This window comes from Oryctolagus cuniculus, chromosome 17, assembly GCF_964237555.1.
Source record: "Oryctolagus cuniculus chromosome 17, mOryCun1.1, whole genome shotgun sequence".
In the NCBI taxonomy this organism is placed as follows: Eukaryota; Metazoa; Chordata; class Mammalia; order Lagomorpha; family Leporidae; genus Oryctolagus; species Oryctolagus cuniculus.
The window spans coordinates 11914308-11939976 of NC_091448.1; the positions used below are offsets into that span (position 1 = coordinate 11914308).

General features: G+C 44.9%; 1 protein-coding gene across 26 annotated transcripts in view; it reads right to left on the bottom strand.

Moving 5' to 3' along the window:
- Window positions 1-5128: 5128 nt before the first annotated feature.
- Window positions 5129-25669, bottom strand: part of CEP112 (centrosomal protein 112) — a 521685-nt gene continuing 501144 nt past the window's right edge. For all 26 annotated transcript variants that reach the window (XM_051825862.2, XM_070060425.1, XM_070060419.1 and 23 more), the window contains 3 exons: window positions 10289-10390; window positions 6351-6415; window positions 5129-5569 (listed from right to left, as the gene is read on the bottom strand). In XM_051825862.2, coding sequence (XP_051681822.2) covers window positions 5566-5569; window positions 6351-6415; window positions 10289-10390 — 171 coding nt within the window. In that variant the 3' untranslated portion in view covers window positions 5129-5565. The remainder of the gene's footprint in view (window positions 5570-6350; window positions 6416-10288; window positions 10391-25669) is intronic.

Below are 25669 nucleotides of genomic sequence, written 5' to 3' on the forward strand. Positions count from 1 at the left end.
TCAGTCGACCTCAAGATATTTCTTCAAGAAGTGTGAGATTCTCAGGACCCTGTGAACCCATCATCCTGTTAAGAAACGATGAGAGGTCTTCAAAAAGTTCATGGAAAGCAAGCATTATGAAAAAACTATGCGTGGATTTCAATTTTTTTTTTGTTGGTGCCAAAATAAATCCCATTTTGCACGAGCTTTCGGAAGTCCCCTTGCAGCTCCTCTTTCTAAGGAAATCGTTATCTTTTCTGTTTTCCTTTCACCCCCAAACTGTGGGGCTCTGCTTGCTGAACAGAGAGCTGAACTCCAGTCAAACCCGTCATTTCCATGTTTTCAAAACACACGTGGAGCGCCGGCGTGGCTCAGTCTTCAGTGATGGGCAGCTTCGGTGGTGGGGGGAGGTGGCAGAGAGGAAGCCTCGGCTTCTTCCCTATTTGCATCCCCCCACTGACCCAGGCTGGGGCCGAGAAGAGTGAGACAGAGGAGATGGGCTAAGCGGCATGGAGAACGCTCTGCAGTGGGAGAAGGCTAACTGGGCAATTAGGAGGCTGATGCATTTGTTTATTTCGATGATTGCGCTCTACTTAGTTGAGTCGTTTCTAAGTGTTCTGTGGTTCAGGAGATTCCCCTCCCCGGCTCATCAAGTCCAAACCCTTCCACGCACCTGGTAGTTCCACGAAAGAAGGAAAACCATCCTAAGCACTGGGTATGGGTTTTGGTGGACCTTTATAATAATACACTTGCTAAGATAATTACAATAAACAGTGCATACCAAGCCCCAAACACAGAAGAGCTGAAAAAAAAAATTCAACTATGGTTGCTCCCATCTCTTGGAAGAATCATGTTAAACATGAGTACTCCTAGCTCAAGGCTTTCAAAGAGTGTTTCTAAATCACCAGGTTAACCTGTGATTGTAGAAATACAATATAGATGAACAGAACTTTTGAACAGGAAGGGATTTTACAGCAATCACTCAGGTTTGGGCTTCTTTCATCAGTATGGCACACAACTCTATAATAAAATATGTGAGCCACAGAAAAACTGCTTTCTGGATCAAATCATCTTAGGAAGCTCCAGCTCAAAGGAGGTTAAACAGGTCTCTTTACCAAAGGGCACGACAAAGTAAAGATGGCCAAAGAGGCTTTGACTTCGCTGGGGTCCATGTCTTCTACTCTTGCCTCTGGGCGGGCTCGGTCTTTGACAGAGAACGGTAGAAGTGACGCTGCCAGTTCTGGGCCCGAGCCTCCTGGGGCTCACGGTTTCCACGTCTGAGCTATTGCTGGGACTGCTCTCTAGGGCTCCACAAGGCTGCCATGCTCCACCCAACACACAGCATCAGGTGCCCACCATGTGAGGGGGCCATGGTGGGCTGGAGCACTTGTGTGCTGTGACTGGCATCCCAGCCAACATCTGGCTGTGCCTGCATGAAACCCAAGTGATAGCAGCCCTGCTGAACCCAGTCAACCCTCAGCACCAAAACAGAGGATAATAAATTACTGTTTTATAATGATTATTTAAGTCATTAAGTTTTGGGGTCACAAAAGTACTTTTCAGCATGCAATTGGCAAACAGTACTGCTCATTAAATGAACGACGGACTGGTGAGTGATATAAATGAGACCATAGATATGGCTTGCCACATTTCCTAAATCCGACATCTGAATACTTGCATGCGTGGATTTCAAAAATGTTTTGCACCAAAATAAACTTATTTTAAAATTCCACTTTCCATGAGCTTTGTGAAGTTCTTTCATACTTTGAAGCAACCACAGGAACAGGGCTTGATGTGATACAAGCTAGAGAAATGCTGAGAGAGGGGACTGAAGTGTCACAGCTGGGGAAATACAGGCCTAGTTCTACCTCTTCATGTTACAGATTAGAAAAGAGAGACCGAGAGGAGCAGAGAACTGCCTAAGGAAACAAGGAACTAATTTCCTTTCTGGTTAAACCAAATGGATATGGACAAAATGGCTTCCCCATCCATGTAATCACAACTTTAGCTAATTAAAAATACCAGGTTTCTCAGCAGGCGGCCTTCTCTTTCTGTTCTGTGACAATGTCTTTGTGTCCAACCAGTCGTTCTCCATCAGACCTGTCTAAAGTGGTACATTCCTATGGAGGAAATAAGAATATTGGCCTGAAGTCTGGACCAACCTCCCCCCAAGCCGCAGATCTTGGCTCTGTAGTCTTAAACCAGTTGCCCTATAGAAATCTTTCTGAGGACCAGAATGCTGGAGGAACACCTCCTCTGTTGAATCAGGTCTTCATGAGGGGTCCAGACTTTCACGTTCCCCCAGTCTGTGTGACAGCTTCCACGTCTCTTCCTCCATATGAGGAGTAAAGGATATTATCTCTAGTTGGGTTCTGTTTTTAAAACAATGTTAATGCCAACTGGGTCAAGATCTGGGGTATCCAATTTTTACTTTTCAAATACCATTATAGCCCCTGCCACAGCTTCCTAATCAAGTCTCCAAAGCTAAGAACCACTTCAATAGTTGAAAAAAAGTTTCATCTAATTATCTCCTTTCCCTACTTTGAATTGACCAACCATGTATCTTTTTCTGGTTTTATCAAAGAGGCTGCCAGGACAAAAGCACATCCAATTTTAAGTAAGCTTTAGTTAGCAGACTTAAAATTGATCATGCATTTTAGTTTCAGTAACTTGCAATTTCTATAGCCTTTGATAATTCACTTTAAAGAGCAAACTGTCTTTAATGACAAGGCTTAAAAGAGACGACCTTTCTGAACAAAATATGAAAGCTCAGAAGAAATGGTTCTTTTAAGGAAACTATGAATTAAAATGACCTTGTGTTCTGAAACTTTTCTCCCACCATTTTTGATGTTTTACCTTTCCTTCTTCCTCTCAGAAAGAAAGCTAAAACCCCACTGCCTTTTATGGATGGTGATGCACTTCAATAAGACAGAGCTGTTAATTGTTAATTCAGACTCACAGTTTCTTCTCTCTGCACTTTCTCTGCGGATTCCCTTAACGAGGTTGCTGGCCACTGAAAGCATATGCCCGCGCCTGGAGAAACCACGGTTAACGTGGGGCATTAGAGGGCAGGGTTCCACGCTGAACCATTTCCCTTAAGTCCTGGCCACTTCTTTTGTGCAATCCATGGAGTGAGTCTCCCTCTTCTCGCTCCCTTCTGTCTCCACCTTCCATTTCCTTTGCTCCACTGTGGCCCCGGATGGTTGAGGAGATTGCAAAATCCGAGGTCAGACCCCTGCTTGGTGACACAGAAATGGGGGCCTGAAACTAACAAGGCAGGTGACCCGCCAGCTAACTCTCCTTTAACTGCCCTCTTCCTTGACTCCCGGATAATAACACTCATCAGGAACCCCGTGATCCCACAGCTTTCCTTCTGCTTGGCTTTTTCCAAATGCCGCTACCTGTTGACGGTTCCATGCCCAAGGATGAAAAGCACAGGTGGACGGCTCAGGTACAGCAGCTGATAATAACTGGAGATGTAACTAAATTAGAAACTTGTGATGAACAATTGATCTTTCACCAGATAAAAGAACGTATGGAATCTTAGATGATTTTATAATAAGGCACAGTGTTTATAATTTATCTCCCGAGCCCGTGCTGTTTCTCCCAGTAGCCATTTATACACGCAGGGCTCAGCACAGTTAGGAATTTTTTAACATGCCAAATGCAATTTTTCTTGCTCTTCCTTTATCAGAGAACGTTCATAAAAACCTGAGTGTCAGCCACACCTTCCTCTCTCACCCAATCAAACTGACCAGAAAGTGTCATTTCGCTTACTCCCAGACATCCATGGCACAATTCAGAAGGGAACCAGGATCCGGGCAATGTCAAAGGTTCACCAGTGTTTGGAATTCATAACCCTTGGAATAAGGGGAAGAAAGAATAGCAGGCAACTTCCCAAAACACCTACTGATGTTTACTCATGGAAAACAAATACTCTTGAGTGGGAGCGTTCCAATTCCAGCATACAATACAATTCACAACGTGTGTTCACTTTAAGCTAATAACCTTACTAATGAAATCTGTTGAGCTTTAGCCTGTTTTTCATGGTCTCTACAGAAGTACTTAACATTAATCATGTAGCCTTAATCTTTCCCTTCCAAGTACTAAATCATCGTCTAAGTACCAACTGTCCCCGTTTGTCGGGTGGCTATAACAGCATCTGCTACGATTCTGCTTTTTACTGAATATTCTCGAGGCAGTGCTGTGGCATACTGCCTATGCAGGAAAAGCCTTATCTTTGGAAGGGCAGAGACTCAGTCCCGCAGGAGGTCAGGGTGAGCTTCCAGGAGCAAGGTGGCCCCGCAGACCAGATGCAGACACCGCTTAGCACATGCAAGCCAGGCCTCCCCGTGCACGACAGGCCCGGCTTTAGAAATGGCTGTAAAACCTGCTACTTCCTTATCACCTCCAGGTCTCAGTCACAATACAGAGAAGGGCAATTAATCCTCAGGCAGCAAACAGACATGGGCGTGGGAGAGAGAAAAGAATTTGGAAAAAGTATAAATAAACTTTCATTTTACAGTAAGCCAGCTGATTGCGGTCCCGCCCACGGAGCAGATTTTTTAGAATCTCTCGTAACGCCCGTGGCACACACCACAACACCATCAGAAGAATCTGGAGCATCCACTGGGGCAGCTCAAAGTTCCCTAGGCAAGTCAGGGCTGACCAATCAGCACAAAACTGCCCATCGGCATCCGGCTGGGGAGGGGGAGCCTGCCCCAGACATCCCTCCCCAGAGCAACAGAAAACCAAGTCGGTTAAAGCACGCTTCTGTCCTTACACCATGACCCTCCACTCCCAGGCTTTCTTAAGGATCACCGACTGATAGATACCACCATGAAAACAACCACCGTAACAAGAGAGATCGAGAACGTAGCCGTCAAACCACAGCCGCCACACCAAGCACTTCCACCAGTGCCGCCTCTGGAGTGTCCAGAGCAGACTGGAAACCAGTGAGACCATATTTGGACCGATATCTGACGACCCAGTGATTTTATTCTAAACACCCATTTCATGCACTAGTCGTGGATTTGATCTTTGACATTGGTATTTTCCCCAAAGTACAACTGGACGTTGTCAGGTCTTGCTAGGGAAAAGTACCATGTTTTAGCAAATGAGGTATGATAAAAAGTAGAAATAAAACTGGTAAGTACAAAATAATATTTTAATAATATATGAACATGAACATGAACACAAGATAAACTGGTTAAAATGTGGGATATGATACTGCAAACGTGATTTTGACCATATGCAATTGGTAAAATTCTATGCAAAAGCATGGACAAGGTATACCATCAGAAATCATGACTTTTCCCAAGATAAGCAATTCTCAGCACACACCTGAATGCACACAAATGTGGAAATCAAATAAAGGAATGTTTACAAATTGATTTAGGTAGACACACAAAAAAACCCAGCTCGTTAGTGTGTGGATGATGTATGTTTTTATGAACTTAATTACATTAAGTATTAAAAAATGCCACTGATCTCACAGTTTACTTTACAATATCCAAATCTTCAAACCTGCCAGAAGGCGTCCACAGTGCAGCCCAGATAACTGCAACTCTACCTTCTCCCGTGCAGTTACCTGAAAAAGAAAAACCTCGGTTACAGCTTCTCCTAGGTTTAACATGTCTGTCAGCTATCAAACGTGTTCACATTCTGGAAAAGTTAGAGAAGGGTTAAAAAGATATTTGAAATCAAAATCTCATCATTTATGCCTATAATGGATCAAATCTTATCTATACCAAGCAAACTGAGTCTTTTGAAAAGTAAATGATTTACAAGCTCTTTCCTTTTAATTCAATGCCAAATAAGTGATTCAGTCTCAGTGCACTACAAGGAAGTTTGAACTGGAGCAGGTGAATGCAATCCATGTCAGTGACACCGCTGGGAACCGAACCTTTTACTAAAGAAGGTCTTCTGCATCCCCGAGCAATGCACATTGGGGCCCTCCAGTCCTGTGAGCGTTGCGACATCGTTGAGCAGTTGACTTACTCTGGCCGCAGCGCCAAACCCCCAGGGGTTCGGGCACTTTGAAGATGTGAGCTATTAGAGCAAGAACTGTGTCTTAAAAGAAGACAGGGTATCCTTAGCCATGCAACTGGGCTTCTGGACAATGTTTGCTTGTGATTACCCTGGTGAGGCCTGCGCCTGCCAGCTCCCTCCCACTCCAGCATCTCAGTTCTGATGGTGCTGGCGAAGCCTTGCGATGAAGACGCAGGTGACGTCTCAGACAGGCTGCTTACTGCAAACAAGTCTTTCTGCCCAAACTGCTGTTGCGTCTCTGAGTGTTAAGACTCAGATGTCAATCCAGGGGGCTGTCGGGTGCAAACAACACAAATGAACACAGGGGCACCCTGCCATACCTTCTGCCTTGGTATGTCGTCAGTTCTTCTTGAAGGATGGACGCTCTCTTTTGCAGAAAGTTAACCTAGAAATGACACCTTGTGTGAGAACAGGTGAACATGGCTTACATGTCAACATGGCACAAACGGTATGGTAGGATTTTATTTAAATTCAGACAATTCCCTAAAGAAAACACAGAGGATTTGTTGAACATCTGTGTCATATTCTTTATAGCTGGTCACGTCTCCTCCCTACTGAAATTCCATCAGACTAGGGAATCAAGTTCAAAGTCCTTGTTACTGAGCCCCGTGGACCTGGCCATGCTATTTCAGTGGCTTTGTCTCTCCCTGCTCCCGTCCCACCATGGCTACCTTACACAAGAATCCTTCCAAAAATTCGAAGAAGAATGGAATTAAAAAATAAGTTTAGTTTGGTGCAAAAACCCTGAAATCCATGCAGGTTTTTTCATACTACTTATTTTCTATGAACACTCGAGATCTTTTGTAGGCATGGATTTCAACATTTTTTTGCGCACAAATCAACTTACCTTTAATTCCACTCTCCCACGAATGCTTTGAGTATGCTCCTGCATCACGGTTTTTATTCTGTTGCCCTTCGGCACAGGCACTCTCTTTCTTTGGAGTGCTCGGCTGTCTCCTGATTCACCTTCCACGGCTGGTTCAAATGTCACCCTTCCCACTGAATTCTTCCACTTGCTCCCTGCTAATGCACCCTGGGAGGCAACAGAGGAGGCCCAAGTGCTTGGGTCCCTGCCACCCATGTGGGAGACCCAGATGGAGCTCCTGGTTCCTGGCAGTGGCTTGGCTTAGCCATGGCCATTGTGGCCATCTGTGAAGCAGCAGGTGGAAGATCTCTCAGTGAGTCTGTGCTCCGTGTTCCTGTGCTCTGTGCTGGCCCTTCCCCCGCTGCATCCGGCTCACTGGGCTCCTTTCTCTCTCGCACATCGGAAGGGCTCTTGTGGGACGGGCACGACCCTGTTGCACATCTTCGCGCCCCCGGTTTATTTTACAGGGCGGCGCGTATGACTGGTATTCACTAGCTGTTGAATGAATGAATGAGTGCAAAGAAAATCACTGCTCTCTAGAAACCTCAGTCCATCCTGGGGGATCCCTTGAGGTCGGAGAGACAGCATTTTCTGGTGGAAAGAGCCTGAGCTTAGCCTGGGGAAAGGCCAGCTTGGGCTCAATCCCTGGCTCAGCCTCTTAGGATAGCTACTGAAGCCCTTGATGCCTATCTGTGAAATGGGGTTGATGACAGCTACTTCTCAAGGTTAAAATCAGCAACAGACACTGCCTAGGGCAGCGCCCACAGCAGGTATCTCCTCGTACCTGTGTTCTTGGGGGGCTGGGGGATACACGGAGGAAACTGGGTTGCTTAGCATGTTTCCTTAAATCAGAACCTTCCAACGCACTTGATTACTGGGAAGCATACATTTCTACACTATGAAAGATAACTATATCAAGCATAAATTCTAAAGCACTTTATACAACCAAATAAAAACCGTTTGGGGCTAACTTATAGGACCCGCGTAATGCAATCAAGAGTCAGTGGCATTCGGTCTGAGTTGTTTACTCGCAGCCTCTTTGGTCTGAACTGAAACCATGGCAACGGTTGATTCTGAAACATAGTTATGCAAGAGAGTGCAGCTGGCAGCACCAAAAATGTGCTTGAAAGAGAGGAAAGCACAGTCATTCTAAATGGGTGCTTATCAGAGTGGTCCCCGGGGTTTCACTTACTTCCACTGTCAACGCTGGTCTTAATTTTATCCGATTGCTCAAATGACCCCTAGGACGACTGATCATTTTGACAGTTGCAAGGGTTGCACTGTTCCGCTCCCCTCCCCCACCCTGCTTTGCAACTGGAATCCCAACAATTTTCAAAAAACACAAGCACCTGTGCTTTCGAACTAAATCTGCTTGGCTCTGTGGCCTGTGACTCCTCCGCGCAGCTGCCAGCACTCTCTTTCCGGGTCAACATCTAGTTGGAAGGGCTGCAGTGGCTTTTATTACAGTGAAAAGATACGAATGATAACAGAAGTCCTGCAGGTGGGTATCGGGTTTCTCCTTTGCCCTCCACCCCCAGGAGGGTGTCAGCTCCCGCCTAGCTGGCCCCAAAGTTAATGGGCAAACCACCCCTCCAGGAGAATGGTTCATGTAAATAAACATTACTTAACTCTTTCTCCTCCTGCACTTATTTTGATATCCTGGAGCCACTACAAGAGCCCACAGAAGCCTGGCAGACCAAAGCCCAAGCACTGATTTAGCGAACATTTCAGTTTCAGCTGGGACTTTTTGCTCAGGGGAATATAAAAGGAACGGCTAAAACTTGCTCGACCTCTCATCTTACACCTTATAAATAGCTGGTGTGAATGTCATCAAGCTGTATCATTTACTTTATTTGTAAATGCATTTATTGAACACCTACTGTGTGCCAGGCACAGTTCTGGGCACAGACAGTACAGATTCTTTCCCTCATGGAACTTCTCCAGGAAAACACATGTCTTAAATTTCTCAGTGTATTGGAAGTGGGTGTATCTGAGCTCTTTCTCAGATCGGCACATGTAAACATTAAACATGGAAGTTTAAAGAACTTTATGTTGGAAGTTTTGAGTCAGTATCTAAAGCTAACTGAATTTTATCTTTCACATTATATTTTATACACTATATTGAAAACCACACATTTCAGCAAGAAATAATATTTAACCTAATTGAATACCTTGTCATTATCTTAGCTCAAACTTAAAATATCTTATCTCTCACAATCATATAATACACCAGGACAAAAATCCTTCTAATCCTGTCACTCTGCCATCAAATAAATACATACATACATAAATATTTTTTAAAAAGATAATAAAAATATGGGCTGGCATTGCAGCACACTGGGTTAAACTGCTGGCATCCCATATCAGAGCACTGGTTTGAGTCTCTTCTGCTTCATTTCTGCTTCAGCTCCCTGCTAATGCACCTAGGGAGGCAGCAGAGGATGGCCCAAGTACTTGGGTCCCTGCCACCCATGTGGGAGACCCAGATGGAGCTCCTGGTTCCTGGCTGTGGCTTGGCTTAACCATGGCCATTGTGGCCATCTGTGAACCAGCAGATGAAAAATCTCTCTCTCTCTCTCTCTATCTCTCTCCCTCTCTCTAACTGCCTTTCTAATAAATAACTAAATCTTAAAAAAATGCTTCTAACTTAACTGTGCTTTTGATTTCTCTGTACTTTGACACAGTGACGAATCAGCAGTGTGCTAAGTGATGGAATTTCGGATCCAGGAGCAGAGTGAAAGGGGAAGTTGTATTGGAAAGTGGACTGCACATGAATAAAAGCCACCATCACTGAACTTCTCAATTGTGAGGGTGCTTTTAAAAAAATCTTACAGAGCTTTAAACTTGTAAGAAACAAATTTAAAACAAAATAAAAACCAAAAATAATCTTAGGGAGTAGTAGGTTATCCTATGACATGTTGATTTCTGGCATCAGTTCAGAAATCAAATTTTTTTTTTCTTTTTTTTTTTTTTTTTTGACAGGCAGAGTGGACAGTGAGAGAGAGACAGAGAGAAAGGTCTTCCTTTGCCGTTGGTTCACCCTCCAATGGCTGCCACGGCCGGTGCGCTGCAGCCGGCGCACCGCGCTGATCCGATGGCAGGAGCCAGAAACCAGGTGCTTCTCCTGGTCTCCCATGGGGTGCAGGGCCCAAGCACCTGGGCCATCCTCCACTGCACTCCCTGGCCACAGCAGAGAGCTGGACTGGAAGAGGGGCAACCGGGAAAGAATCCGGCGCCCCGACCGGGACTAGAACCCAGTGTGCTGGCGCCGCTAGGCGGAGGATTAGCCTAGTGAGCCGCGGCGCCGGCCAGAAATCAAATTTCTTTGCAAGTTTATTTTCAGGAGACGCACTTCACCCAAATCCCCGAGAAATGTCCTGATTCTATAATCACCTGTGACTTCAGGGAGGAAATGGTGTCTTCAAGTTCCTGTCTTAGAGACGCTGGCATCAACCCTTTGAATTTTGTTTCATATTCTTGTCGGATGTAAGTTATCTAAAAATGGGAAAAAGAGGAAGATTATCATTTTCACCACAGAAATGATTGTTCTGAATTCAAGAAATCCAGGAAAAGTACCTACCTACCCATCAAAAAGACCAGTTTGCTACGTATGACACAGTGGAAATCGGAGAAAAGAGCTGCAAAGCCAAGGCCACCCAACCTGACCTTGTGACCGTGGAGAGACGGTCCCTGCGACAACACTTCACTTCCATGCAACTGGCCTCAACTGATAAGCAAAATACTGGTTGCCAGGTGCTCTCCATGGCGGAGGCCCAACACCTGCCAGCCTGGCAGCCTTTCCTTGGTCAGAATGTGCGCGACAGCCCCTCCCAGCTGTGACCTGGCGGCAACTCACAGCAGGTCTCGGGTTTGATTAAAATATTCCCCCAAATTGGCAGGGACCTGGGGTGCTCATGTGAGTCACGTGATTCGGAAGATACGAACAAGCAGAGTGCACAGTTCTCTCTCCAGGACCCCTCAACAGGTGGACAGGCGGAGAGCCTTGGGCGGGGACAGCTTCCCTGGTCCCTTTGCCGCCAGATCACAGTCAGGACTATGCTCAACCAGCTGATGACCACTGGGCTGGTCAAGGGGAGGCTAGTGGCCCATCTCTGCCACCTCTCGAAAAGCTATCGGTGAGGGAGGTGCTCGAGCAGGAGGAAGTTGTGCGTGTGTGTGGCACGAATGAGTGTACACACTGGCTTCTTGCTCCAGCTATGTCTTCATGTTTCTCTTTCTCCTAATCTGAGATGTCCTAGAAAGAATTAGTTCAGGACTAGGCATTTGGTGCAATGGTTAAGATGCCACTTGTGATCCTACATTCTACATCAGAGTGCCTGGGTGTCAGTGACAGTCCCACTCCTGATTCCAGCATCTGAGACCTGGATTGAGTTCCTGGTTTCTAGCTTTGACCTAGCCTAGTCCTGGCTGGGGCAGGCATTTAGGGAGTAAACCAGAAGATTGGAGCTCTGTCCATCTGTCTCTCTACTTCTCAAACTAATTAATTAAGAAGAAATACTTACTTCAAAATCTGTTGTGTGTGCTGTATGTGGTTTAATTAGATATTAACCTGAATAGGAGTGAATCAAATAATTTATCAGACACACCTGGAAATAAGGACGTATACTTTTGTTTACAACTGACATCACTTGGTGAACTTCACTCGATGATGATTTAAAATAATTAGCCTTTTTTGTTTTTTTGACAGGCAGAGTGGACAGTGAGAGAGAGAGAGAGAGAGAGAGAGGTCTTCCTTTGCCGTTAGTTCACCCTCCAATGGCCGCCGTGGCTAGTGCGCTGCGGCCAGCGCACTGCGCTGATCTGATGGCAGGAGCCAGGTGCTTATCCTGGTCTCCCATGGGGTGCAGGGCCCAAGTACTCGGGCCATCCTCCACTGCACTCCCGGGCCACAGCAGAGAGCTGGCCTGGAAGAGGGGCAACCAGGACAGAATCCGGCGCCCCGACCGGGGCTAGAACCTGGTGTACCGGCGCCGCAAGGCGGAGGATTAGCCTAGTGAGCCGCAGTGCCGGCTCGTTAGCCTTTAAGTCCCAGCTTTTCTTACTAAACGGAATAGAGAAATTTGTTCTAACAATTCATTTTATGACCTACGAAAATCCCATGGCAACTGTTCTAGAATATATGGTTTCAATTTTTGCAAAATGCTGTTTTGATATGATTTTTTTACATAAAGGAAAAAAAGGAAATAGTGAAAAATGATCTTTCCCACTGATGCAACATTTTAGATGATAAAATATTTTTTATCTCCTATCTGAAGATTTTTCTCACCTCTTCCTCTTGGACTTACTTCTAAGAGTTGCATCTGTTATCTAACCCAAAAGGCAAACACAAAGGAAAATACATGCATTTTATAAACTAGACTACAGGCTATATATTGACTTTTATTTTTTCTAAAGATTTATTTATTTGAAAGGCAGAGTGAACAAGTGAGCAAAAGAGAGATCTTCCATCTGCTGCTTAACTCCCCAAATGACCACAATAGCCATGTCTAGGTGAGGCCAAAGCAAAGAGCGAGAAACTCCATTGTGGTCTCCCACATGGGTGGCAGGGACCCAAGCTCTTAGGCCATCATCTGCTGCTTTGCCAGGCACATTGGCAGGAAGCTGGATAATATGCAGAGCAGTCAAGACTCAAATCATTACTTCTATAAGGGCAAACAGTGGCTTACCCCATTACTCCACAATGCTGGCCCCTTAACTGTTTGTTTTCTTTCACTCAACAAATTGCTTCTAAAATGTTTAAAATGTTTGTTTGTTTATTTATTTATTTATTTTTCATTTACTTGAAAGGCAAAGCAACAGATGGGTTGGGTGGGGGAGAGAAAGAGAGAGAAAGGGAGAGAGAGAGACTTCTTTCTATTCACTGGTTGACTCCTCAAATGCCAGCAATAGCCAGGGCTGGATAAGGTCAACACAAGGAGCCTAGAACTCACTCCAGGTCTCCCATGTGGGTGACAGGGGCCTAAGCCCTTGAGCCATCATTTGCTATCTCCCAGGAACATTAGCAGGAAGCTAGATTAGAAGAATAGGAGTCAGGACTCAAACACACACTCTGATATGGGAAGCAGGTGTTCCAAGCAGCAGCGTAAATTGTGGTCCCACAATACTCACCCATGGCTTTGAAATTTTGAACTTCTGCCTATGTAAAAAGGACTTTTACTCTTTTGCCTATTTCTTCCATTCTTTTCTGTTAAGAATGTTTGCCTATATATCTAAATGACAACTTGGCTGGGTATAAAAATGCTTTAATTCTATTTTGTTCTCTCAGAGTTTTATAGAAATTTCTCTAATGTTTTTTGGCATTACATATTACTATGTGTGGGGAGCAATCCGGACTAGACTAAGTTACTCGAATTAGGACTTATTCTATGCATCTGCTCTCCCACAATATGGCGCTGGGAGAGAAGTAAACAGCTTCCGCACAGCTGCCTCCAGTTCAACTAATAAACTGTAGGACTTGCTCCTGATTGGAGAGCAGCGTACTCGGCGTGTGGGCAGCCGAGTTGGGATTGGCGGAGGAGGACTATAAAGGAGGAGAGAGACGGCATGCACCAGGAACATCTATGGGGAACATCTAAGGGAACCCGTGCAGCCCCCGAGAGAACCGGCCGGCGGTGTGCCGTTCCCCTGCGGAAGTGGGGAATGCGGCCAGGGGGAACTGCCCTTCCACGGAGGTGGAAGGGATAGTAGCCAACCCGGGAAGAACCAGCAGCAAACCCGGGGAGGGCCGAGCAGACGAAAGAACAGCGCAGGGTCCTGTGTCGTTCCTCCACGAAGAGGGGGAGCGACAACTATGGTGAAGTCTGGGGTAAGGATGTTTTTTTTCCCCTGTAGCATATGACTTTATTTCTCTTCTTGGATGCCCATATCATTTTCTTTTCCCTTGAATCAATAACTTTAATGGGAAATGTTTCGTATTAATTATTCTATATCAATTTTTCTGAGACATTGTGTAAAGCTCATTTCTATCTTTAAATCCTATTTTTTTTTGATAGGCAGAGTGGACAGTGATAGAGAGAGAGACAGAGAGAAAGGTCTTTCTTTGCCGTTGGTTCACCCCCCAATGGCCGCTGTGGCCAGTACACTGTGGCCAGCGCACTGTGCTAATCCGAAGCCAGAAGCCAGGTGCCTCTCCTGGTCTCCCATGTGGGTGCAGGGCCCAAGTACTTGGGCCATCCTTCACTGCACTCCCGGGCCACAGCAAAGAGCTAGACTGGAAGAGGAGCAACTGGGACAGAATCCGGCATCCTGACTGGGACTAGAACCTGGGGTACCAGTGCTGCAGGCAGAGAATTAGCCTATTGAGCTGCAGTGCCAGCCTAAATCCTATTATTTGAATAGAATTTTCCTCTATTAAAATTATTTGTGTTCTAATACACATACATACACATTAGGAACATAGATTTTGCATGTACTGATTCTTTGACAATATCCCACAATTACAGTTTTCTCTATTATTACTTTTGCTTTCTTATTTCATATTTTTATTTCATTTTGTGTGATTTCCTCTGGTCTGACTTCCATATTTATTTGGATTTTTTCAGTTCTGATTTTTATATTTTTGTCTTCTTTAATATGGTTTCAATCTATGTAATCTTTTGATTTTTATCTACCATTTTTTACTAAGCTCTGAGAGATAATTTTTCATCTCTCTGGTGACTTACTATCTTTGAACACATCTCTTTTTTCTTCTTTTCCATTTGTCCCTAACAGTTTTCTTTTTTTAATATTTTATTTTTATTGTTTTAAAAATTTCATTTAAGTTACACAAGTTTCATGTATTTCATATATAGATTTAGGAATGTAGTGATACTTCCTACCCCACCCTCTCTCCCACTCAAGCTCCAACTCCTCTTCCTCTTCCTCCTCACATTCCCACTCTTAATTTTTTAACATTATTTTTTTTTAAAAAATCCCCCCCCAAAGAAACCTTTTATTTAAGGAATACAAACTTCATGTATTTCCCAAGTACAACTTTAGGAATATAGTGATTCTTCCCATCATACTCACCCTCTGACTCCCTCTCCCAACTCTCTCCTCCCTCTCCCATTTCTAGTCTCATTTTTCACTAAGATCCATTTTTGATTAACTTTATACACAGAAGACCAACTCTACACTAAGTAAACAGTTCAACAATTTTCACAAAAAGAAAGAAAAAAAAGAAAAAACTGTTCTTGAATATTTGAGACAAAAGGCTGTTCAAAATCATTGCATCTTGAAGTTAATTTCACTTTTTTTTTTATATAGAAACTTAATTAACTTTAAAGCAGCACCCAAGAATGATACATCTTTTGTGAGCACTTATGAAATAACTCTTTGAGGTCCTGCATGGGAAGTTAGTGCACAGTGACTCTTGTTGTTGATTTAACAATTAACACTCCTACGTATGACGTCAGTGATCACCCAAGGCTCTTGACATGAGCTGCCTAGGCTATCTTGTTGAATCCACAAACTCTGTCAGTATTTATACAAGGCCATAAGCAAAGTGGAAGTTCTCTCTTCTCTTCAAAGAAAAGTACCTTCTTTTGATGACTACTTTTTTCCACTGGGGTCTCACCCACTGAGGTCCTTCATGTAGGATATTTTTTGCCACTGTGTCTTGGCTTTCCATGCCTGAAATGCTCTCATGGGCTTTTCAGCCAGACCAGAATGCCTTAAGGGTTGATTCTGAGGTCACAGTGCTATTTAAAGTGCTTGTCATTCTGAGTCTGCTGTGTGACTGCTTCCCATGTTGGAGAGTTCACTCCTTTTTAATTCATCTATTATTATTAACAGACTTGATCTTATTTATATTATCTCTTTAACACTTAAGATGGTATTTTTGCCACCCAGCTGAAGGGGATTTGGGGTCCCGTGGCAAGTTTTTAAACTGTACCCTTAGAAGTAAGTCTGTAGGAATGTATGCAGAACTATACAGCTTTACAGTTAAAAACTTCATAATTACAACTTTAGGAACATGGTGATTCTTCCCACTGTGCCCACCCTCCCACCCATTCTCTAACCCCTCTTCCACCTCCCTCTCTTATTCCCACTCTTATTTTTTTACTGAGATCTATTTTCAATTGATTTTATACACATATGTTAAGTGAAGAGTTCAACAAATAGTATAAAAAAAACTATTCCTTGACAATCAAGACAAGGGCTGTTCAAGTCATTGCTTATCAAAGTGTCAATTTCACTTCTAAAGACTGCCTTTTAGGTGCTCTGATAGTTACCACAAGTCAGGGAGAACATATGGTATTTATTCCTTTGGGACTGTTTTTTTTTTTTTTTAAATCTGTATTTTTGATGCTTAAGACATCTGCGTTTCCAGAACACTCTGTTGTAACCTCCCCTGCCCCCTCCCCTTTTAAAAGGATTTATTTATTTATCTGAAAGGCAGAGTTACAAAGAGGCAGAGGCAGAGGCAGAGGCAGAGAGAGAGGTCTTCCATTTGCTGGTTCATTCCCCACCCAGATGTGACCACACAGCAGGAGCTGCGCCAATCCAAAGCCAGGAGCCAGGCGTTTCTTCTGGGTCTCCCACACTGGTACAGAGGCCCAAGGACTTGGGCCATCTTCTACTGCTTTCCCAGGCCATAGCAGAGAGCTGGTTCAAAAGAGGAACAGCCAGGACTCAAACTGGTGCTCATGTGACGCCAGCCCTGCAGGCAGCAACTTTACCTGCTACTGGCTTATTTCACTAAATATAATGTTTTCCAGATTCATTCATTTTGCTGTAAATGACTGGATTTTATTTTTTATTGCTGTGTAGTATTCCATAGTGTACATATTCCATAATTTCTTTATCCAATCTTCAGTTGATGGGCATTTGGGTTGATTCCACGTCTTAGCTATTATGAATTGAGCTGCAATAAACATAGGGGTGCAGAGAACTCTTTCAAATGCTAATTTCACTTCCCTTGGGTAAATTCCCATGCCTACTCTTAATTTTTACAAAGATCTATTTTCAGTTTACTTAATGATTGTATAGTTAACCCTACACTAAGTAAAAAGTTCAACAAATAATATGATGAGAAAAAAAACCCAAAAGCACTGTTCCTCAACAGAAGAGACAGGCTGTAAACAATCATTGAATCTCAAAATGTCCATTTCAATCCAATATATTATATTTTAGGTACTCTATTAGTTACCTCAGATCAGGGAAAACATATGATATCTGTCTTTTTGGGACTGGCTAATTTACTAAAAAATGGTTTCCAGTTGCATCCATCTTGCTGTAAAAGACAAGATTTCTTGTATTTTTTTTTACAGTTGAGTAGTACTCCATAGTGTATATATACCATAATTTCTTTATCCAGTCAACAGTTGATGTACATGTGGGTTGATTCAATATCTAAGCTACTGTGAATTATGCTGCAATGAACATAGGCGTACAGATAACTCTTTCAGATGCTGATTTCTTTTGGTTTGGGTAAATTCTCAAGAGTGAGATGGCTGGCCAGATTTTTGAGGTACCGCCATACATAGTGGCTGCTCCAGTTTACACTCCCACGAACAGTGGGCCAGGGCTCCTTTCCCCCCACATCCTTGCCAGCATTTATTGTTTATTGATTTCTGTATGAGAGCCATTCTAACTGGAGTGAGGTGAAACCTCACCATTGTTTTGATTTACATTTCGCTGAGGTCTAGTGATTCTGATCCTTTTTTGAAGTGTCTGTTGGCCATTTGAATTTCTTCTCTTCAAAAATGCCTGTTAAAGTCATTTGCCCATTTCTTAACTGGATTGTTTGTTTTGTTGTTGTTGAGTTTCTTAAGCTCTTTATAGATTCTGGATGTTAACCCTTTATCAGTTGCATAGTTTGCAAATATTTTCTCCCATTCTGTTGATCACCTCTTCACTTTGCTGAGTGTTTCTTTTGCAGTACAGAAGCTTCTCAGCTTGATGTAATCCCATTTGCCAGTTTTGGCTTTGATTACCTGTGCTTATGGGGTCTTTTCCAAGAAGTCTTTGCCTATGCCAATATCTTGTAGACTTTCTAGTAATTTGATGGTATCAGATGATAGATTCAGGTCTTTGATTCATTTTGAGTGGATTTTTGTGTAAGGTGTAAGGTACAGGTCTAATTTCATACTTCTGCAGGTGGAGATCCAGTTTCCCCAGCACCATTTGTTGAAGAAACTGTCCTTGATCCAGGGATTGATTTTAGCTCCTTTGTCAAAGATAAGTTGGTTGTAGATACATGGATTGATATCTGGAGTTTCTATTCTGTTCCATTGGTCTCCATATCTGTTTTTGTACCAGTACCAGGCTGTTTTGATTACAACTGCCTGCAGAAAGTCTTGAAAATAGGTATTGTGATGCCTCTGGTCTTGTTTTTGTTGTATAAGATTGCTTTAGCTATTTGGAGTCTCTTGTGTTTCTATATGAATTTTATCATCTTTATCTCTAGATCTATGAAGAATGTCATTGGTATTTTGATTGGAATTGCACTGAATCTGTAAATTGCTTTTGTTAGTATGGACATTTTAATGTTATTGATCCTTCCAATTCATGAACATGGAAGACTTTTTTCATTTAAAATGTCTTCTTATATTTCTTTCTAAATTTAGTGTTCTATAATTTTCATCTAGAGATCTTTGACAGCCCTGGTTAAATTAATCTGAGGAATTTATCTATCACTTTTCTTGAAAGAGAATATATCAATGTGTTTTGTAAATGCTTTGACACTGTTAAGAACAGTTTGTTAAAAGGAACTGTAATTGTCTGAATTTTCCCCTCTTCTTGAGTAATTTTCCATTTATTATATGCTCTTTGCTTACATTCTTGCCTTCTCTCTCTCTTCTAATTTAGCAAAGATCTTATGCTAGCTCCTTTTTCTTAAAAAAATTACACTTCTTATTTGAATAGAACCAGCTGTTTGCAGAGTGTTGAGGAAGGGAGAGTAAGCTGGGGTCATGCCGCAGCCATGACTTGATTTTGTTGTCTTCAATACCCTTGGACCCAATCTATGATTTTCTATGCTCTGAGGGTCTGTCTAGCTCTGATTTCAGGTACATTGGAAGCCATGACCAAGCACTTAGGCCCCTTGGTTCACGATCATGGCTTCTCCCGACTTGCTTCTCCACCTCTACTGGGAGGCCACAGACACAGATCATGTGTGTCCAGTGTTGCTCTTGATCACCACTATCCCCTCCAGGACTTTTTAAATTCAGTATGCTATTTTCTCCAACTTTCACGGAGGACCCAGGCCCTTCTAATTCGTGTCTACTCCTTTATTCTTTGTTTTTATGATTTCAGTGAATTTGAGCGAACTTTTAAAAAAGTCCCTGGAAAATCTGAGATTACCTGACTTTTGAGTGAGACTTTCAGTCAGGAAAATATTACTACTCTAAATCCTTACACGCAGATCCTGAACTAAAAATACCGTTATATCAAGCAGAATCTTGTTACTTTAATAAAGTCATGGAAAACTTTAACCAAAGTATTTTTATTCTGTTCATGAGGTTAATATTGTTGCTACTAGTGAACTAGAGTACCTTCTATTCCAAGTGCTTTAGCTGCATTTACTCCTTCTGATGGCCACAAGAGGCAGGCAAAGAGAAGTAAACCACGATTTGAACCCACGTAGTCTGGCTCTTCAAGCACAGGCTCTTGTCTATCATGCTCTATAGAAGGAAACAATCCTTCCAAGTGCTAAAGGTGTTTTCCCACCCCAAAAGAAAAAGGACATCACAGCCACAGCTATGAGAGCAGTCTACCACACACTAATCTCCTCTCCCCAGCATAACGCGGCTGAGGCACAGGTGTGAGTTGTGTGACTATTGTCCTTCTAGGTGTCCATCTACTCACTGATCTTCAAAATAAATTTCTGGGCTGGCGCTGTGGTGTACTGAGTAAAGCCGCTGCCTGCAGTGCCGGCACGGGTTCCAGTGCTGGCTGCTCCACTGTCAGTCCATCTCTCTGCTGTGGCCTGGGAACGCAGTGAAAGACGTGTGTGCCTGGGAGACCTAGAAGAAGCTCCTGCTCCTGGCTTTGGGTGGGCGCAGCTCCAGCTGTTTCAGCCATCTGGGGAGTGAACCAGTGGGTGGAAGTCTTCTCTCTCTTTCTCTCTGCCTCTGCCTCTCTATAACGCTGCCTTTTAAATAAATAAATGTATCTTTAAAAATTTTCTTTTATTAGAGAAAGAGAGAGAGGGGGAGGGAGAGATAGAGAGAGAGATTGAGAGAGAGAGAGATTGAAAGAGAGAGAGAGAGAGAGACAGGGAGCCAGCACGCTTTTGTATGTTGATTCATTCCCCCAATGCCTGCAATGCCCCACTCTGGGCCAAAGTCAGGAGCTGGACACTCAGCACTCAATCCAAGGCTCCCACATGGTGACAGTGACACAATTCTTTAAGCCATTACCTGCTGCCCTTTTTGAGTTTATAATGGCAGGAATGTGGAACTGGGAGCCGGAGCTGGAATAGGATCCAGGCACTCCACTATGGGAAGCCGGTGAGTTAACTGCTTTGGCTAAACATTCCCCTTCCCCCATCCCCCACCCCCGTAGTGACACCAGTAACAACAACAGCAACTGGTTCCAGAGAAATCCCATTGGCTTAAAATTTTCACCCACTAAGGATTTATATATAAAACTTACAGAAAATAATCTATACAAATACGATGCACATACTGACCTAAAATAAAACTTCCACAAATTCCTCAAATAAGCACACATGTTAAGGTCCAGTGAGTGAAGGATTTGTCTAAATCTGTCACATGGGGAAAAGATAAAAGGGCAGGAAAGACACTCAGGACCCCCCTGCTGTTTCTCTCCGCCTCTCTGACCCAGGCTGTGTTGGGAGTGACACAGACTCCCGCACACTACCACCCGCAGAGCATGCTGCTCTCCTCTCTTCCTGCTGCCCACACTGGCACCGCGCCCCCAACACGGGCTACACAACAGTCCGGCACACAGCAGGCCCCGAAGCACCAGCAAGTGGAGTGCCTCTGAGCGAAGGGCTTCGTGGACATTTTAATTTCTTTGATTAAGGGAGATCAAAATGTTTACATAAAATCTATTTTATTATTAGATTTGGATATTAACTCTCATTAGCATATGTTGCCATTAAAGGGGTGATGTCTCTTCAACATGGAAGGATTCACAGGCTGTCCACTGCCACTGCCCTCAAGGCGCACTGTGTCCAGTGACCTGCTCTTCCACACCCCTCAACCCCAGCACACCCTGGAGGCAGGAGCTTCCCTGGGGACTCCTTCCACACTCTCCTTCCTGTTCCTTCCTTTAGCAAGGTAAAACTGGGAAACCGGGGCCGGCAGGACAAGCAAGGGCATTTCTGTAATCAGACCCCTGGGAAGCCGACATGGGTGGGGTGTTTATAACCTGGTATCGCTGGGACTAAAGACAGCTCTGTTCAGCTCCATAGCAACAGACCGCCCGGCAGACAGGGCCCTGGCAGCATCTCCTTCCACTTCTAAAGTGGACAGCGAAGACGAAGCACATCCCCGCTAGAGTTCACTGTTCCCGTCAAGTCAAACTCATGCTGTGTGTCATCAGACAAATGCTCATTTGCATATATTAGGGACTACAAAGTGTACAGAATGTAGAGCTGAGCTGAGCCAAGAGGGTCCCTAGAGATAGAGATAAAGCCAAAGTGAACCCTGGAAACCTCTACTTTCATTAAGCATATGGAAAGGAGAACTGAAGACATATTTCATGATGTTTTTATTTTAAAAACTCTGTTAATTAGTCACATCAGGAGGTAAAAACGATGTCAAATATGTCAACCTCCTATTGCATATTAGAACAAAACGTAAGGTGGCTGTGTGCAGCTTTGCACAACAACAAACTTAGGGACGGTGCCGCAAATGCAGGTTCCTCTGGTGCACCAGCCAACGTACCCCGCCCTGAGTCTGCTTTTGCCGAGGCGGTGAGTGAAGAGGAGGGCACCTGGAGCGGGCACTGGTCCGTGCAGGGCTGGGTGCTGACCCGGCTCTGCACTGCCCATCAGTAGCAATCTGAGCTCGGGGAGCAGTTCAGGGAAGCAGTGTGCCCGATGCGACTCTGCAAAGTGCAACAAGCACTGGGGTGGGGTCAGCTCTGGGGAGGGAAGAGGGAGCTGCCAATCCTTCGCTTTATCTCCTGGATGCCGCTCTCCTTCTGGTCCAGAACGCCCTCACCTCACACCCGGATGACTGCGACACTGCTGTGTTCCAACAGACTTTGCTTCACCTTGAAACACAGTTAAAATCCCCATGCATGTGGCCCACAAGGGCCTGCACTGTCTGGCCTCTCTCTGCTGTCACCCCCTTGTCACACCAGGGGTCACTTTGCCTCTAGAGCGCCAGGCACACTTCCTTTCTTTCAGTGCACACACTCAACGCCCCGCCCTTCTCACAGCAGGGCCCCTCTCCCTGCTCTCTGATTCTTGTTTTTTTTTTTTTTTTTTTTTTTTTAATTTTTTGACAGGCAGAGTGGACAGTGAGAGAGAGAGACAGAGAGAAAGGTCTTCCTTTGCCGTTGGTTCACCCTTCAATGGCTGCCGCGGCTGGCGCGCTGTGGCCAGCACACCGCGCTGATGCGATGGCAGGAGCCAGGTGCTTCTCCTGGTCTCCCATGGGGTGCAGGGCCCAAGCACCTGGGCCATCCTCCACTGCATTCCCTGGCCACAGCAGAGAGCTGGCCTGGAAGAGGGGCAACCAGGACAGAATCTGGCGCCCCGACTGGGACTAGAACCTGGTGTGCCAGCACCGCAAGGTGAGGATTAGCCTAGTGAGCCGCGGCGCCGGCCCTTATTCTTGTTTAAAGATTTCCTCCCTCCCTCCCTCCCACCCACCCACCTTCCTTCCTTCCTCTCTTTCTCACAAAAAGATTTATTTACTTATTTGAAAGGCAGAGTTAGAGAGACAGAGAGAAGTCTTCCATCTATTGGTTCACTCCTCAGATGGCTGCAACAGCCAGAGCTGTGCCAATCCAAAGCCAGGAGCCAGGAGCTTCTTCCTGGCTTCCTGGGTGTGGAAGAACAGGTCACTGGACACAGTGCATCTTGAGGGCGGTGGCAGTGGACAGCCTTTGAATTCTTCTGTGTTGAATAGACATCACCCCTTTAATGGCAACATATGCTAATGAGAGTTAATAGCCAAGAACTTGGGCATCTTCTACTGCTTTCCCAGGCCATAGCAGAGAGCTGGATTGGAAGTGGAGGAGCCAGGTTTCGAACTGCTGCCCATGTGCACTGCAGGCAGCAGCTTTACCTGCTATGCCACAGTGTTGGCCCTGTTCTCTGACTCTTCTTTCTTGTCTTAGGAGGTTTTGCCAGCGTGTCCACCTGCACCACTGGATGCTGGAGACTTCTGTTCTGGGTGATGTCAGGCAGGTTGCAGACGTAGACACGGAGGAAGTGGAGAGAGCTTGGCTGGGCTTCTGTGACGGGGCAGTGTCTGGGGCAATGCCTCCCGTCTGCAGATAAGCCACAGACCCTGGCACTGGGAGGCAAAGCTTCCATCAGCAAGAATGAGGCCCACACCAGCCCTGACTCTCCAGCTGCCGCTCAGGCTCCTGTTACTACCTGGCAAGAAGGGATTTCAGCATTAACACCTGTTACGCTCAACGGGTTTTCCGCCCTGCTGCCTCTGCCCGCGGCTGGGCCTGGGACCTGCAGCCTTGCCGCGCCAGCCTCTCGCCGCCCAGGTCCCGCCGTGTTTCCAGGCCACAGAGACGCTCACCTTGCTTCTGTTCCAAAGGTGTCCTTTCACGTCTCTCTCTCTCCTTTTTTTTTTTTTTCTCTAATCGTTGCCGCGTATTTTGAGCACAGCGGCGCCCTCGCAATATGACCAAGTTCAGCCAGCTTGTACAGATGGACAGACTGCTTGGTAACCTTGACCTTGTAATGTAGTAAAGAGCAGGCATCATGAGGCCAGAGACTGGAGCTGGAGTAACTGCAGGTGAACTTGAGTTGTGCCCCTAAACTACATGCCCTCAGAAAGATAACTTCTCTGTGCCTCCATCTCCTTATCAGGAAAACGGGATACTTTCAAGGCCATTATGAGGATTAGATGATTTAATATATGTAAGGTTTTATAAGATTTTTATACAGTAAATGTTTAATAATGTTATAACTACTTCACTTAACAGAGATTTTATACATATATAAATTATATTTTGTTGCATTCTTGTGTATATATTTTATGAACTATATATACTTTATTTAGCCAGTCCTCTATCATTAGACTTTTTGACATTTCTAATTACGTGCAACACTATGAATCTTTATGGAAAATTATTTGCATATATTGAAACTTTTGAATTTTTTTAGTACCTGCTGGTTGAGAAAGTATATAATGACAGAAGCTCCTAGGAATTCAAAGTCAATTTATGTTTTATCGTTAGAAACGATCCACGGCGTGGTAGTACCTGTTTGGGTTATCAGCAATGGCCGTGGTGTCTTAGCTAGTCTTACTGAGTTTGGGCGCTGTAACGTCACAGACTGGGGGCTGAAACAACAAAGGGGTCCGCCGCAGTTCTGGAGGCTGGAAGTCCAACACCAGGGACCACCTGCTTGAGCTCTTAACGCGGCTCCCTTGTTGCTTATGTCCTCACATGGCCTCTCCTTGCTGTGGACATGCAAAGACTGAGCTCTGGTCTCCTTTATTATGTTTTAAATTTATTTGAAATATAGAGAACTCCTACCAGCTGGTTCAGTACCTGAATGCCTGCAACAGCCAGAGGCTCAGCCAGGCCAAAGCCGAGAACCAGAACTCAATCTGGGTGTCCCATATGGGTGGCAGGGACCCAACTACTTGAGCTAACACCTGCTGCCTCCAAGGGTGTGCATTAGCACGAAGCTAAACTGACAGCAGAGCTGGGACTTGAACCCGGGCACTCGCACGTGGGCTGGGAGGTGTCCCAGGGAGCACTTCACTGCCGTGCCGATGCCTGCTTCTCCTTTTCTTTGCATAAGGGCACTACTCCCATTAAGAGGGCTCTGCTCTCACGACCTCACCTAGATCTAAGCAGCTCCCAAAGGCTCCCACTCCAAACGTCACCCCGTTGGAGAGTCAGACTTTACCACACGAATCTGGCAGGAGAGGACAAACATTCAGTCTACACAGTGTGCATACACATCTTCTCAGACCCTTGCCAGTCACTCTGGCCCACAGGTGAGGAGCCACTGCGCCATGCTAAGCGACTTAATTTATGGGAAGGAGCTCATCCTGAAACTCTCTCTCCACCTGGCCTGGATTTCTACCCATGAGGAATCCATAGAGGGTTAAGGGAAATTAACAGGTACTTCTACTTCTTGTGGATTCGTTTATTCAGAACTTCTACTTCTGCTAGGTGGTTTAGCCGAATGCCGTAAAGCAGGCCAAGTTTGCTTGGTGAGTAGACTGTAGGCGGTAGCAGCAGGAGAGGGAAAACTTCGGAGCACGGGATATACTCTGAGGAAGGGCGGACATGGAGGCCCTGCGGTAGGTGGTCTGGGGTAGGAGAACCTCAACAAGACACTGGACCCGCGCAAGGTAGTGAAGGGCAGGCGGGGAGTGGGCAGGAGCAGGGCCCAGGAAGGGAGGTTTCCTGGGAGGCATCAGGTGTATCAGGAACGGAAACATGGAGGGTGTTTCTGAGGGACCAGCAAAAACCTTTCACGTAGGCTTTTAAAGGGAGTGGGTAAGCAAAACTAGAGTTAAAAAAAATAGTAGTAAAAGTTGATTCAGAAAAACATATAGGCTGACGTGCAGCTAAGAAAGAAGGTGCTGCCTTCTAAGGAATTTCTTTTCCACTGGGGTTAACGTGTGACGTGCTGCCACAGCAAGTGCC